The sequence below is a fragment of the Mytilus edulis genome, chromosome 12, assembly GCF_963676685.1.
Source record: "Mytilus edulis chromosome 12, xbMytEdul2.2, whole genome shotgun sequence".
NCBI classification, from domain to species: Eukaryota; Metazoa; Mollusca; class Bivalvia; order Mytilida; family Mytilidae; genus Mytilus; species Mytilus edulis.
The window spans coordinates 33,420,066-33,436,606 of record NC_092355.1 but is presented as its reverse complement, the minus strand read 5'-3'; the positions used below and the strand labels follow the sequence as shown (position 1 = coordinate 33,436,606).

The 16,541-nt window shown below is 32.8% G+C and overlaps 1 protein-coding gene across 1 annotated transcript; it reads left to right on the top strand.

Moving 5' to 3' along the window:
- Positions 1-741: 741 nt before the first annotated feature.
- On the top strand, positions 742-11,858 carry LOC139498302 (low-density lipoprotein receptor 2-like). The gene is made up of 6 exons (XM_071286668.1): positions 742-825; positions 5,081-5,206; positions 7,048-7,173; positions 8,268-8,393; positions 9,249-9,374; positions 11,669-11,858. Exons 1-6 carry the CDS (start codon positions 744-746, stop codon positions 11,746-11,748), a joined length of 666 nt encoding a protein of 221 aa, XP_071142769.1. The 5' UTR covers positions 742-743; the 3' UTR covers positions 11,749-11,858.
- Positions 11,859-16,541: the final 4,683 nt, after the last annotated feature.

The window sequence follows — 16,541 nt, the reverse complement described above, 5'->3', positions numbered from 1 at the left end:
AGGTAATTATTAACCAACTAAGTACATTATAGCCAAATATGACTGTTTATTAAAAATTACATAGTTTCTGTAATGGCCCTGTTTTTCTGTAATGGCCCTGTATTAATGCCCAGTTTGTCTGTTTTAAGCCCAGTTAGGGTTTTTAATAAATTTAATAAAATTAAGTTGTAAAGAGTATAATACAATGTACCTTTTTGTATTTTATTTTATTTAGTAACCAGCAACCAACATTAGAAAACCATATAAAGGGATCACTGGTCATCCTGTTTTTCAACACATAACTTCTTTCAACTTAATATCTTGGATATTTAGTATATTTAAAGCTTTATAATGGTGAAGTACAAATATTTTTTTTTCAAACTAAACTGTCATGAAAAGAGTAACAGAAGTTGGCAGCAACACATACACTTTTGTTCAGTTGGTTAATAAATATATTAAGAAATGGGTGTTTTTATAATGGCCCTGTTATATGTCCAAGGTCTGTAATAATGGTCGAGGAAGTCTGTAATGTCATGGAAAAGATATTAAACGGGTATTATTTGTGATAAAAAGAGAGGCAACAGATACCAAAAGGAGTTAATTATAATTTAATGTCCGAATTAAAGCAATCTGAATTGCATTATTCATTGACAGTTTGTATGCAATGCACATTACAGGGGAAACAAATAATAACTTTCTACAAAACTATAGCATATTGTTTTCCGTATAACATAGCACTATGGATACGTCTTCTGTAATTTTGTATGTATTTAAACAGGACCAAAATGAATTACCTTCTGCTGACAATCTTTGTATATGGATTCTGCACATCGTTATCGATATCAGGTAAGTTTGTGAATTGATACAAAAATGTAAATCGTTTAAACTCCATACAAACAATGCATGTTTAATGTTCATTTATTTTCAATTGAAACTTTTCTGGTAAACAAGTGACACCACAATATGAATCATGTTATTTTCCAAAAACAAATGAAAATAACAATTTGTAAATTGAATGCATCCGAAAACTGTTCTTGATTTATCTGCATCAGGAACGCTCAAAACAAAATGTTTGAAAGCAAAGGATGAATAAGTACCAGGGCATGTGAAGAGCTGTTTAACCAAAAGGGATCGCAAAATAATAGGTTAATCCATTTAAGGTCAATTTGCATGAGGGAATTGGAACCTAAGTTTCTTAATTTTGATTTTTTTTAATAATCGGACCATCTTTGTATGTTAGCAATGATTTCCATACCTAATCAGATATTACTGAGATGATGATAGGGGATGTATTTTTGTAAATTTTTCAAATAATCTTGAACTTCATCCAAATCATGTATTATTTTCAATAGAGCTAAATTCAAGTGCAACATGTACATTGAGCTGCAAAAGTTTCTTATCATCTGCATCCGATTTCACCTGGATAGATGCACGCTTGATAAAGCTAGTTTGTCTGGCGAAATATTGCGTTTATTTTTATCATTTTGTAAATATTTTAAACGTTCTAATATTTACATACTTAATAGTGTGTTAAAATTACACTGTGAGGCAATCTATATATATGTTAGTCAAATGCGTTTTGTTTAAATATACTTTTTCACTTTTTTGGTCTTTTGGAAAATGTTGTTTGTGCTGTATTTAGACCCTTCTACAACGGAATTTGTTTGACATGCACACGTATAAAAATTGCGGTTTTTATCCAACGCAATCATAGGTTTGAACGTAGTTTTCAATTTAGACTTGTTTATATATATATTTATATATAATGTCTACAAATAGCAACAATCAACATTCAATCTATTTAAGCGTGGATCAGTTTGAGAAAAATAAACTGATACGGTTACTGAATTAACATTATATAAATGTCTAAGAATATAGCTTAAACACGCTAATTAATACATTAAAAAGTTCTATAAGATTTTAAATAGAAATACGTTTTTATAATTTTATATATTATGTCTCTGCGCAAAGCTAGGCGGTGTTGTCGTATCAGTTAGAAATAACGGGGAGGAAGTTACGATCAAATCTACCCTTACATCGTTAGGTTAAGTTTCTAGGCACTATATATACTATGACGTTCATTTGCCACGTTTTTTCTCTTTTTTAATATAAATATTTTTATTATCGTTCATACATTGTGTTGAGTCCTTCAGGTTCAAAAGTTTTTAATTTTTTTTTTATCCAAAAGGCTTCTTTAGTTTTTCTGTATATTTCTGTCCCAAGTAACTTTTTTTTACTATGGCGGTAACTTTTAAATTTGTCATTGAATGATTGTGCTGAATGAAATGGTTGGCTACTGGATCTTCTGTTTTCTTTGTTCGTATTTTTGAAAAGTTCAATAGCATCCGTTGATATAGTGTATCACCCGTTTGTCCAACAACATAACAGACATCTTAGTGCACACAAAGCATAATTTACTATTTTATAAACAAACTATTGGATGTGGACCAAGTGGTAAACATTGTGCATTATGCTCACATATAAATGAAACCAAGATATTTTGTGACAACACCGACAAAGAATATACCATTCAGGGACAAATAAATTGTAAAACCGTAGGCGTAGTATATGCAATTAATTGTACAAATGGTTATATATGTAGGACAAACGTGTGATACACTATATCAACGGATGCTATTGAACTTTTTCGTTTATATAGCTAACTATATGGCGTCAATTTTACTAATTGTAGAAGAAACATCGATATTTTTCTAGTGATTTTATGAAAGTAAGAACTATCTCTCCCAATATAACATTTTTTATTTTACCAAATGAGATTGAACTTATTATTTTAACCTTTATTTTTGCTTGATTAAAGAATTTATAAAAATCGAAGAATATTACGGTGATAAAGTTAGGACCCTTTCTTTATTATTTATCCATGTTATCGTTTAGAAGCTTCATTCCAAATCTTTTGATTTTCAGTGTCCAAATATTTAATTCTTTTTCAATGCATTTTGGTCCAATACACGTAGAAATGGTCATGCAAAGTCTTTTACGGATCGCAAGTGTTCAAATTGTGAATGACTTACCTTTAGCATTACATAAATATACATTCGTGTTACAGCAATCGAATGTAATGCACGATATCCCCTATGTAAGAATGGTCTTTAATGTGTACGTTGCGAGTATCTGTGTGATGGAGGCAATGATTGCCAACTTTATAAATCTGATGAATATGTGGATTTTTGCAAGGTAAATGCTGCGTAAATTGCTTGTTAAATGTTGTAAACCAAAACATTACCGTTGTCTTGTCTTGGTTTTACATTTTAGCTTATCGGGCATCAGGGTTTTCCTTCTAACTTTTTGTCCGTCGTCCATCGTCGTCGCCCGTAACTCTTACAAACATTTTCTCTTTTGAACCTATGTGCCCAATTTACCAAATTGCCAACAATCATTATTTGGGTATCTAAGAGACAAGCTATTGTCTAATGACCCCGTTTTCCAACCAACATGTCTTGAAGCCTTAACAAATAGAACATAGGAGTAAGAAGAACTTGTTCGTCGTTTATCTTGAAAGCCTCTATAAATAAAGAAAATCTAACAGGAATGAAATGTTCAATTTTTTAGAATCTACTTACCGGTTTTTAACAGGAAAACTGTCAGACGACTAGTAGGTATTGCCTTTAAATAACGAATTTTAACATTTGTATTGTCTATTATCTTCGAAATATAATAGACAGAGAGAAACTTCGAATAGCAAGAATGGCAAGTAGGACATTTTGTCAGACGACTTCTGCTTGGAGCTATTATAAAAGCAAGAAGATGTAGTATGTTTGCAAATGAGACAACACTCCTTGTATACGTGTGCATGTAACAAATTGATCACTAGGTGAAACAAAATGGATCTCTATGTTAAGTTAATACCAAGTAAATAACAATAAACTTGCGGCAAAGATGGTAAACCACAACATGAGGTGCTAATTTTTTACACCATATTTGGATTTCAACAATTAATGTCTCTTCAGTGATGTTAGAGATCGAAAAGTATTTGGAAGGCAATTTAATTTACTTCAATTAAGGATAGACTCTTGAATTTTTGAAGAGTGAAAATAGGATGAACGGATTATACAAACCGGAGGGAAAATATAATACAAGCCCAAACGAAATATATATGAACAAGTCTTAATTGAAAACAACGTTCAAACCTATGATTGCGTTGGATAAAAAAAAACGCAGTTTTTATACGTGTGCATGTAACAAATTTTGTTGTAGAGGGGTCTAAATACAGCTCACAAAACATTTTCCAAAATACCAAAAGAGTGAACAAATATATTTTAACTAAACGCATTTGACTAACAGGTCGAACAAATGATGCTCTTAAACCCTGCTGACTGCCATTGACGATTGCCAAATAAATGGATCACAAGGTGTAACAAAATATTTCTCTATATTAATTTAATACCAAGTAGAAAACAATCAACTTGCGGCAAAGATGGTAAACCACAACATGAGGTGCTAAATTTTTTACACCATATTTGGATTTCAACAATTAATGTCTCTTCAGTGATGTTAGAGATCGAAAAGTATTTGGAAGGCAATTTAATTTACTTCAATTAAGGATAGACTCTTGAATTTTAAAGAGTGAAAATAGGATGAACGGATTATATAAACCGGAGGGAAAATATAATACAAGCCCAAACGAAAAAGATATGAACAAGTCTTAATTGAAAACAACGTTCAAACCTATGATTGCGTTGGATAAAAAACGCAGTTTTTATACGTGTGCATGTAACAAATTTCGTTGTAGAGGGGTCTAAATACAGCTCACACAACATTTTCCAACAGACCAAAAGAGTGAACAAATACATTTTAACTAAACGCATTTGACTAACAGGTCGAACAAATGATGTTCTTAAACCCTGCTGACTGCCATTGACGATTGCCAAATAAATGTATCACAAGGTGTAACAAAATGGTCCTCTATATTAATTTAATACCAAGTAGAAAACAATTAACTTGCGGCAAAGATGTTAAACCACAACATGAGGTGCTAAATTGTTTACACCACATCTGGATTTCGAAGGCCATTTAATTTACCTCAATTTATATATATATATATTTATCTAAAAAAGTATATAAATAGCCAGTTATCTTACAGCGAAAGAATGTGGCTTCCGTATGACAAAATGTCGGGATGGTATTGAATGTGTGTCTGACTTAGTCTTCTGTGACGGACACATTGATTGCCGTGATCAATCTGACGAAGACGAAGACTTTTGCAAAGGTAAATCATAATATTGTAAGTAAAATATATTCCTGATTTGCACCTTTCAATTTACTATTGTTTTATCATGTCAAAATGCTTTTCTCTAATTTTTGTGCTATTTTCACATTTTCTGACCGATGTGAGAAAAATATTTCTCCTCACTAGTGAAAAATCTGTTCTCAGCAAATGATTAGTCGAAATTTGATTATGACGTCTAAATGTTTTGTTTTCTTCTGAATTTTCCTACTGTGACGCCATGAAAAAAGGCGGCAATGCCTGATGACGTCGCATATAAAGAACACAAAATTCTGAAAATCTTTGAAAAAGAAGGATAAAAATCATTAGAGAAACAGATTCCGACACTATAACTCGTGTATTACGATATTTCTCCACTCTCGACAGTTAAATTTTAGTTATTTAAAGAGCTCGGCAAGCCTCGTGCTTTAAATAATAAAATTTAACTGTCTCGAGTGGAGAATTATCGTAATACACTTGTTGTAGTGTAGGAATCTATATTTACATGTCAATATGCTTTTACAGACATTAAGTTTCAGAATATTAAAATGGGTTTAATACATCCGCATAATGATAATGATATTAATATTAAAGACCACTCGTCCATAACAACGACAATGCCAGCTTGTAGATACGGTGAATGGCCTTACTATCTTTTATATCTGCGTATTCGTTGAGACTGAACATTTGCTTAATCATTAGTACCGAAACTATATCATGTCACGATGATTATATACACATCTACGATACTTTTATTAAATATTACAACGATATCCAAATATTGTGCCAGGTCTAAAACTTGTTTTCTCGAATTCCAGCGTTAAGAATACCGTACTGTATACCTAGTTACCCCCGGCAGTCTCACCCATTCAGTGGTGGAAATAAAAACGTAAGTTACTGAACCAGTCTGGTTAAACGCTGTGCGTACAGAGAACAGAACACACTGCGTTCTATGTTCTTTTTTTAGTAATTGGTTAACAACAATCGCGCGTCATTCAAAAATTAACCTTCATATCAAAATGAAATGTTACATTCGTGATTAAACCTGCTTCTACAAAAAAGGTACAGATAAACAAAAGAAAAAACTTGATAAACTTGTCATGGTCTTTTTAGCATACAAATGTTAATAAAAGAAATGTATGTTATCGGATGGTAACAATACATGTGTGTCTTACTTCTTGCAGTTACAGTAATATTGTGTATGTATAATAATTTTTAAAAGGTTTATATCTAGATTAATTAGTGAGTTTTATTTCACATTCTCAATGAGCCGTAGGGCGTATTAAAACCTGAACGCATTAAAAAGGAATATCCCACTTTAGTGTTTTCGGTAAAATAGGATACTAAATTTTGCAAATCTTTATAAAAATTAATATTTTTTTGACGGTATATAAGTCAGCTAATGCATATTTTAAGGTTTTTTTTGACGTAGAACACACCTCGGTGTGTCCGGATTGCTCAAAGAAAGACCTCCCTACGGTCGGTCTTTCATTTGATCTATCCTGACACCCCTCGGTGTGTTCTACGACAAGAAAAACCTTAAAATATGCATTATCTATAACTAAATACTACGGAATCTTAAAAGATATTAAAAACAGAAAGTAGAATAAAACGATGTGAAGTCCATGTAAGCGAAAACTGGACGCATATTCTTTCAATCAGAACCGGATACGTTTCCTGATAAAATAAAACAGTCAAATGACTTTTGATAATGAAAATAACGACACGGTCTAGATGTGCAATTAAAGTTTTGTGCTGACATTCTCGACAGGAAATGGTTTAAATTGACGTAAAAAAATAGATAAACATTTCTAAAATAAGTTTGTTTTTTTTATTTTATACAGCAAATATATGCCCGGAATGGTATATGAAATGTAAGGATGATTTACATTGTTTTGTTTGGCATGAACTGTGTGATGGATACCATGGTTGTCCTGATAATTCTGATGAAGATGAGGACTTTTGCAGAGGTAAAACATAAATCAAAATTAATGAAAATAGTGTCTTCTTTTAGTAAATACAATACACAATTGTTTTATACTCCGTATACAGTTGTGTAATACACAAAGCTACTGAATAAAAAATAGTTGCTTCTACAAAAAGAGTTAAGATAAACAAAACAAAATTTGATAAAACTTTTGTGTCATGGTTTTTTTGGCATACAAATGTTATTATAAGAAATAAATGCTTCTTTTTGTAATTTTATTTGGGTGTAAAAGTGTTAATCGTGCACACATTCTAAGAATGAAGCGCTGCCGCGCTTCATGAAAAAATGTGTTTCAGTCAACACTTTTACATCCCAATAAAATTACAAAAAGAAGCATCCATTTCTTAAGGGAGTTGGCTTCTCAGTTTCAAAGTAATTAACTTTTCAAAACACTAGTTTATATTGATAGGGGATTAATAAAAGAATCCAAAGAGCAAAAAAAATATATAGGTCACCGTGCTTGTTTTCGAGATATTAGCCATTGAAATTTTGGCGGGAAAATATTCTCTCTTGACTTTTCATAGCTTTATCATTGACAAGTTGAAGTTCTCAAAAACTGTTAAAAAGTAATTAAAATTTTATAAGACTTTTACAGATGGCTTATCATTATACATGTTAAAGATTTACGAAAAGAAAAATGGGGGTTACCGGGCAAATTTGTTCAAGGCATTCAAATGGATAAAACCAGAGGATTCCGAAAATCTGACAGAAAATCCAAAACAGGACAAGCCAGCTTCCTTAAGTAATAATAACATTAGCCAGGAAATTTTTTCCCATTTAACTTTGTTAAGGTGTTTATCATTACTACATACTACCGAATCTGAAAAGATATTAAAAACATAAAGTAGAATAGAACGATCTAAAGTCCATGTAAGCGAAAACTGGACGAATCTTCCTTCAATCAGAACCGGATACTTTTCCTGATAAAAGAAAACATTTGTATTCACATGACTTTTGATAAAGAAAATAACGACAGGGTTAAGATGTGCTGACATTCTCGACAGGAAATGGTTGAAATTGACGTCTGAAAAAAAGATAAACTTTTCTAATTAAATTTGTCTTTTTTCTTTTAAACAGCTAGTATATGCCCGGAAAATTATGTAAAATGTAAGGATGATTTACATTGTGTTGATTCTACGTGGGTGTGTGATGGAGACTATATGTGTCCTGATAATTCTGATGAAGATGAGGACTTTTGCAGAGGTAAAACACCAATCAAAATTAATGAAAATAGTGTCTTCTTTTAGTAAATACAATACACAATTGTTTTATACTCCGTATACAGTTGTGTAATACACAAAGCTACTGAATAACAAATAGTTGCTTAATTGCCGTAATTACATTTTGACAATATAATCAAATAATATAATCAATAAATACTGAAGAAGAAAAGTAAACAAAAATGAATAGAATGAATACCTTTAGAATAGCATAATTTTGCATTGCTTTAAGAGGAAACATTTTCAAGTACAAGTATTAAAGAAATATAACGCCACTTCGTATTTGATTTGTTTTTCCATCAGTTTTAATTCGAGTCATATTTGACGAAACAAGCACATTAAAATTCTGGTATTTATACTGAGTTTTTTAAAGAGAAATATGGAGACTTTCAAATTCCTCAGAATTTCTTTTATTATTGGAGAATAATTCAAACTGTTGCTTTTCTCTTAAACATTGTTTCCTGTGTCGTTTATATAGCTAACTATATGACGTCAAATGTGAAACATGATCTGCTTCCCCTACCGGAGCACCTGAAATCACCCCTTGTTTTTGTTTAGTAATTTTGTGATTTACTTTTTTACTAATTGTAGAAGAATTTCTTATTAAAGAATATATGAAAATCGAAGAATATTAGATAAGGTTAGGACCCTTTCATATAATTTATCCATGTGGTCGTTAAGAACTTTTGATCTTCAGTGTCCAAATATTGAATTCTTTTTCAACGCATATTGCTCCAATAAACGTAGAAATGGTCATGCAAAGTCTTTTACGAATCGCTTGTGCTAAATTGTGAATGACTGACCTATAAAATTATATAAATAGACTTTCTTGTTACAGCAACCAAATGTAATGAACCATATGTAAAATGCAAGGATGGTCTTCAATGTGTGTTTACCCATAACCTGTGTGATGGAAACAATCATTGCCTTGATAAATCTGATGAAGATGCGGATTTTTGCAAAGGTAAATGCTGTGTAAATTACTTTCAAATGTAGTAAACCAAGACGCTTACCGTTGTCCTGTCTTGGTTTGACATTTTAGCTCACCTGGCACAAAGAGACATGCGGGCTTTTTCACTTTTTGTCCGTCGTCCATCGTCGTCGCCCGTAACTTTCACACAAATTTTCTCCTCTGAACCAATGTGCCCAATTTAACCACATTGCCCACATTTATTATTTGGTTATCTTAGAGACAAATTATAGTCTAATGTCCAACCAACATGTCCAAAAGCCTTAACAAATATAACATAGGAGTAAGAAGAACTTGTTCGTCGTTTATCTTGAAAGCCTCTACAAATAAAGAATCTCTAACAGAAATGAAATGTTCAAAATCTTAAAATCTACATACCGGCTATTAACAGGAAAACTGTCAGACGACTAGTAGTTATTGCCTTTATATGACGAATTTTACCATTTGTATTGTCTAGTATCTTCGAAATGTATACAGAGAAAAACTTCGAATAGCAAGAATGGCAGATAAGAATATATCGTCAGACGACTTCTGGTTGGGGCTAGTATAAAAGCAAGAAGACGTAGTATGTTTGCAAATGAGACAACACTCCGACAGAGACCAAATGGCATAGGTGTTAACATCAATAGGACATATTACGGACATCAACAATGGGAACAAATCATACCGCATAGTAAGCTACAGAAGTCTCCGACAATACGAATGTAAAACAATTTAAGCCTCGGTCACACCTTACCGGATAGCTCGAACGGACGCCTAATGGATATCTTTTTTTTCAATCCGTTCATGTCCGTTAGACGTCCGTTCTTATCCGTTAGACGGCCGTCCATATCCGTTACATGTTCGTTAAGCGTACGTTTTATCCGTCGACGTCCGTTCTGTCCGGTGGTAAACTTTGAGCATGTTCAAAACTTTGAACGGATGTCCAACGGATAAAATGTCCGTTGAACTTCCGTTAGGCGTGCGTTCTGTACGGTACTCGTCCGTTTCGTTTCCGTTTTGTATCCGTTCCGTGTCCGTTATACATCCGTTGGGGGTCTGGAAGATGATTCACCTACGGACTTCTACCGTACGCTTAATAGATAAAACGGATGTTGAACGAATGAGAAACGGACTTCTACTGGACGTATAACGGATAAAACGGATGATGAACGGATCTGAAACGGATAAACGCCAATTGAAAATTTCACGTCAGAAATGCCAATTATTGGTATGTCAGATTTCTTAAAGTCCATAAATTCTTATTATTCATAATCGATCTTAGCGTAAAGTCACGTCTTCACAATCAAGCAGCTCTTATTCAGTCCAGACACTGACCTTTGGCGGCATTTTGAAGAACAAACCAAAACCAGTTACACAGAAACATTTTGAATATTTATGAGATTTACATGTATTATTATTGTCGCCTTTAATTTTTCCGTATTTCTTGTTAATCCGTTTTATCCGGTACGCTTCCGTTACGTGTCCGTTTTATGCGGTACTCGTCCGTTGGATGTACGTACGACATCCGTTCTGTCCGGTACGTTTCCGTTTCTTGTACGTTGAATATCCGGTGTGAGTCCGTTATGCATTCGTTATACGTCCGTTTTATTCGGTCAGTGCATCAACGGACTCCCAACGGATAACAATTTTCAACGGACAATTTTTATTTTCATCCGTTAGGCGTCCGTTCGTGCTATCCGGTAAGGTGTGACCGTGGCTTTACAAAACAATACACCAAAACCAACTACGGTATACACCAGTAGTCGACAACCACTGAATTACAGACACCTGACCTGGGACAGGCACATACAAAATTTGTTTTGGTTTAACAGGTTTGTTGGAGTCAAACTTTTCCCTAACATTTTTTAAATTTGTTATCGTGTATTAGACAAAAGCTGAAGAATAAATAGAGAAGCTGTAAAGAGAAAAAAATTATCAACAGTAAAGAAATATTTGAAATGAATTATATTTCAGTCCACAATGTTTGAGAACGAAAGAGGCTGTTAAAATCCTTCAGAAGAAACATTACATATTATTAAAATGTGCATTATGTCACTCAATTTATTTATAAGCAATGAAAATATGTTTTCTTTTTTACTTTTCTTGTAATTTTAGGAGCCCGTTTTTGCATTTTTGATGTTTAATGCTATTCAACTTTTGTTTCGAGCGCTACTGATCAGTTTTACGCAGTAGAAATGCACGTCTTGCTTACCAAATTATCACTTATCTTGTACAACTAAATGTGGTTACAATATCATTATTTATTACACTGTCCGTTTTGAAAATGTTGTTTTCTTTAATTTCAGATGTAAGGAAATATATTCGTACTTCTTTTCAGGATTATCACAAAGCAGAGCACATGGAGCAGTCAAAATTGAAAAAATAAAAATGAAAAGAGCGGAAATGTTGAATTTTGCAACTTTTTAAATTTCCAATTTCCAATTTTGTTTATTATATAATGTAAAAGCAATATGAATAAAAGAGATACAAAACCTAGTAGTCCTTTAGTAGAATTTGTTATCTAATTTCTACTTTTCCGGGCCGCTTCTGAGAGTCTGAATGGGGCTTACAAAACATGGAATAATGTACATGCACTACATCAAACGGGTAAAAATATAAGGAAAAGAGAAAAATGCCAAAAGATTAAAAATAGAGAATAACATGGATCAGGGGGTGTTGAAATAGAAAAATGAAGAATAATGGGACACACAATTAATTAAAGAGTATCGTATTGAGTGAGGTTCAATCCTCACTTCTGGTACCCAACTTGTAGATGTTTGAACTATCTATTCATTCCTCGTATTTTGTTTTGATGTTCGGTTCCATCACCGGTATTCCCTAAAAAAAGTAGAAACACAGGACAATAATATTGTATTAACTTGACATACTCACGACATAAGGATAATACATACAAACCGGAAGATCAGATTACTAAGGATTGTCTATAACGATTGCTATAATGTCTATAAGTTCCGGTTGAAACTTTAAAAATTCTTCCAACAAAACCGATTTAATAAATCTGGTATTCACTCATTTGAAAATAAAATTCGTATCCACCTCTTTCAATGTTATTTCTTATTTCATTAAATAATTGAAGCAAAAGATGCGTTCATACGAAGACCAAGATCATGTTTAAATGGGAAATACGCAAACCACAATAGCTACAGATGATCTTAAAAGATTACTGTAATGATATAAGTCTATGATACAGATATAAAGACATCATAGGTGTTTACCATCCCGCCTTTCATTACACTTATCTGTACTTACATAATAGGAGGTGTGTTGCTATATCTAAACTATTTGTAACTTTGAGTACGTTATCAAGACAAGAAATATTTATTTCCTTTGATGAATATGCCTACTTCACTTATATGATAAATATTAGGTACGAAGATCTAAAATGAATAGAAGAAAATGTTTGGTATTCGTCAAGCAAACCAATACCATGTACAACAGACATCGTCACCAATATCAATATGTCTATACAATAGTATTTATTAGAACTGTTCCAACCATATCGATCTGATATGTTAACACTGGTACACACTTATGATTGTTGGTTTCTTTCTTTCTTTCTTGGTGCTTTATGCTAACTTCATCGACATTTGCTATTATAATAGTGGCCAGTGTTTATGAGTGAAGAAAGTTCAACTAACAAAACAATCACTCAAATGACGTCCCGCCGAAAGTGAAGTTTTTGGAGGATTTTGAGCTAAGAGTTAAGTCCCCTGAATCTCGTCAAAAGCACCTTTAATAAAAAAAAAGATCTAAATTAAATCACTGTTTAATATATAGACAATAACTGGTTAGTGTCTTTAAATATCAGCTGTATTTGTCCGAGGCTAGGAAACAAGGTGTATGCGAGCTTATAGCGAGCTATTACAGAGGGTTTGGATGGGGTTAAATTATTAAGGAATAATGCCCTAAAAAAAGATGATTAGAGAATAACGGGCAAAAAAAATGAAGATTAGAGAAATGCGTGGTCTAATTTTAGGAAGATTACAGAAAAAAAGGGGTTAATTTTTGGAAGATTAGAGAAAAGAAGGGGTGAAAATTAAATGTTTACAGAATAACAGAACCCCCCCCCCCCCCCCCAACTCCAGACCCTCATTATACCTGTTTCGAGTCGAGTACAAATACAGCTGATATTTAAAGACACTAAACAGTTATTGTCTTTAACCTGCAATTAATTCTGTATATTTTTTGTGTTTTGAAAGACACAAAAACACATGTTTTGCATTTATTTTCGATTTGAAATCCCTTGAGGCCCGTGTAGTAATACGATACAGAAATCACACATTCAGCTGAAGACGGGTTCGCAAAAAAAAAGAAATCTCGAATGGTCAACAATAATACATCGCTCAAGGTGAATAATTATCTATTTTAACATAACAACTAATTTCAACAGTAAAAACAAATAACAAAACATTGTCCCATTTGAAACAGGAGTGTACGAGTTGTCCTACGCTTCAGACTCCACATTCACTAAGCATGCATTCTGAAATTGACATGGTTGTTTTTTTTACACAATCATACACATTCAAGTTTTGAAATCGATAGTTGTCATCGTAGAAAAAACTGCTGTTCATGTGTTTATGTTATCAGAAAATTGGTGTGATTCTTATTGCTCAAAAGAAATGTTTGAAAACAAACAGAACGTATAAAAGTAATCGTTAATTTGCAATTGATACGTCATTGGAATGCGACTGCAATATACATTCTGAGGTCACGCAGGTTCATACAATACTCAGTCCGGCACTGGGCGGAGTTTTAAAGCGATATCTGTATAGTATACAGATACAGCATAGCGATATCTGTATAGTAGAACAATTGCAGGATAAATAAAAATTATCACGTGGTTTCTCTTATGTCCTACAAATTACAATGTATGTTATTGTGTACTATCTGTTATGTATGTCTTCTCCCATCTTGACTTTCTGTAATAATCATTAAAATGTTAACTTGGCATGCCATACTTGATAGAAATGCGAACGTGAAAGAAAGCACTCTTTATCAAGCGTCAACATTGATTACATTTGAAAAGTTATTCATTTCTACAACAAAATATGTGTATTTTAGGGAAAATGTGTATCAATTTTCAATGTTGACACCAATATCGATCTACTGGATGTAGAATTTTATGAAGCAAAATTACGGCTCTAATTAAAACTGCTATATTTGTAGTATATTTGGGGATTAAAATGTTTAACGTTTAAGCGCGGGTTTTGATTACATTTGCGCGCATTCATTTTACAGGTAAACTCAGGTAAACATATAAATAAAAGTTAAATTAGATTATAATTGACTATATATTTTTTTTTCCATTTTCATAATAAATATGACTATCAATTATTACTTTTGAAAATATTTCTTAATTCAAATTATATATTGTTCATATTAAATTCTAATTTTAGGTGAGACAATACTTGGTCATGTTTTATGAAGATTTAAACCCAAGTCGAAAGTGATCATTATAAACTCCGTAGTATAGCTTAAGGCATACATGTAACTTCATTGCGAATATTTCAGACTGAAAAGTGTTTCAACGAATAGTGATCGTTTTTAAAATTAGTAAATCATTTAATTTAGCTTGTAAACATACACCATTAGGCAAACACATGGAGTTTGGGCTAGTACCGACATGTAAAGTAATGAATTTATCAATACTTTTACTTTTGAGATTAGTTATGATGTAGCATTTTAACATTTTTATCTGTATATATTTCTAGGATTTAGACCTTGTGTATAATAAAACGGACTTATCTTGCTTGAAACCCCACTTGCACCTCATCGTTGGTGTGCTGGGGACTAAGACTTACGGAATTAGTACTTATACTTATAAATAATTGAGCAAATTACAGTAAAACCTGTCCAAACCGAACACCCACGGGACTTTGCGTTTTGTTCGGTTTTCACAGGTGTTCGGATTGTAGAGGTAAACAGAAGTCGACACCAAAATAATTTTAGCACTTACTGACAATGGATAATAGGTGACACAACAGACGACTATTTATTTTCGTGATAATATAGACGTAAGCGTAAAAATATAAGTAGATAAAGATAGACCTATTGGTTCATTTTTGTTTATAAATCAAACGCCACTCCGTCAATCACGCTCGTCGTTGTGAAACTACAATGTATAAATCGTTCAATGTTGGAGCAATTTTGCTTTTTATAATTATTTTCTAATCCATTAATTCACTGACCACTTCATATTCCGAGTCACTGTCAAATGACGATTCCGTAGTTGAGTCGAGATCGTCATTGTACACACGAGTTCTTGGACTAAACTTGCCACCCGCTGACTGATACTTCGCAACACGATAAGAGTGAAACAACAGCAGGGGTCCAGTTCTCGGACTTTAGCTTACGGAAGTCTTCAGGAGCATCCGAATCAAATATATAGGGCCTCTAAAGGGAATCCTGCAATCGAAAGCCATTGACCTTGTAGTGTTGCATGACTTCCTAATCCAGTGAAAGCTTTAAAACTTTAAAACTATTACTTAATTAAACAGTTTAGCTACAGAATGGCTGTCACGATACTTATTTGAGTAACGTGCATGTAATTGATCTAATGGAAAGTTCCTTTCTTGTCATTTTCGGCGATGGGGCAGCTGACCAGTTTAACGTTTCTTTACAACATAAATCATTTGATCACTGAATACATGGACACAAACATGCTAATTAGTTTGTCATAACAACTCACCAGTTAATTTAACCTCAAATACCCTCGGGGATATTCTGTCATCCTGTGTTTGTTTAATGAAATCATGAAAATAATTAAAAATATTCTTTTGTTTTGATTGCTATCGATCGATTTTGACAGGTAATTTTTAGATACATATTTATTATCGAGCCTTCAAACATCGTTCGGAATTCGGTGTTGACAGGGTTCGGGTTTTTCAGGTTAGATTAACGTTAATTGATAGGGAAATTTTGTGGGACTTTGAAAATTGTTCGGTTTAAACTGAAATTCGGTTTTATCAGGGTTCGGTATACCCAGGTTTCACTGTATCATGATTATAAATAAATAAGTATTTTTACCTGTATTTTACATGAGTTTACCTGTTAAAAAATGCGCGAAATTGTAATCAAAAGCTGCGCGCAAACGTAATGATTTTTTCGCGCAAATGTAATGCACCGATTTTTGTTGTGTTATAGCAAAGACCGGGTTAA

What these genes read in the sequence shown, in the direction of transcription:
- LOC139498302 (XM_071286668.1), top strand. Translation starts at nt 744, where the DNA reads ATGTATTTAAACAGGACCAAAATGAATTACCTTCTGCTGACAATCTTT. An exon ending in AGACGAAGACTTTTGCAAAG is followed by an intron (nt 5,207 to 7,047) that starts GTAAATCATAAT and finishes TATTTTATACAG; the next exon opens with CAAATATATGCCCGGAATGG. An exon ending in AGATGAGGACTTTTGCAGAG is followed by an intron (nt 8,394 to 9,248) that starts GTAAAACACCAA and finishes TTCTTGTTACAG; the next exon opens with CAACCAAATGTAATGAACCA.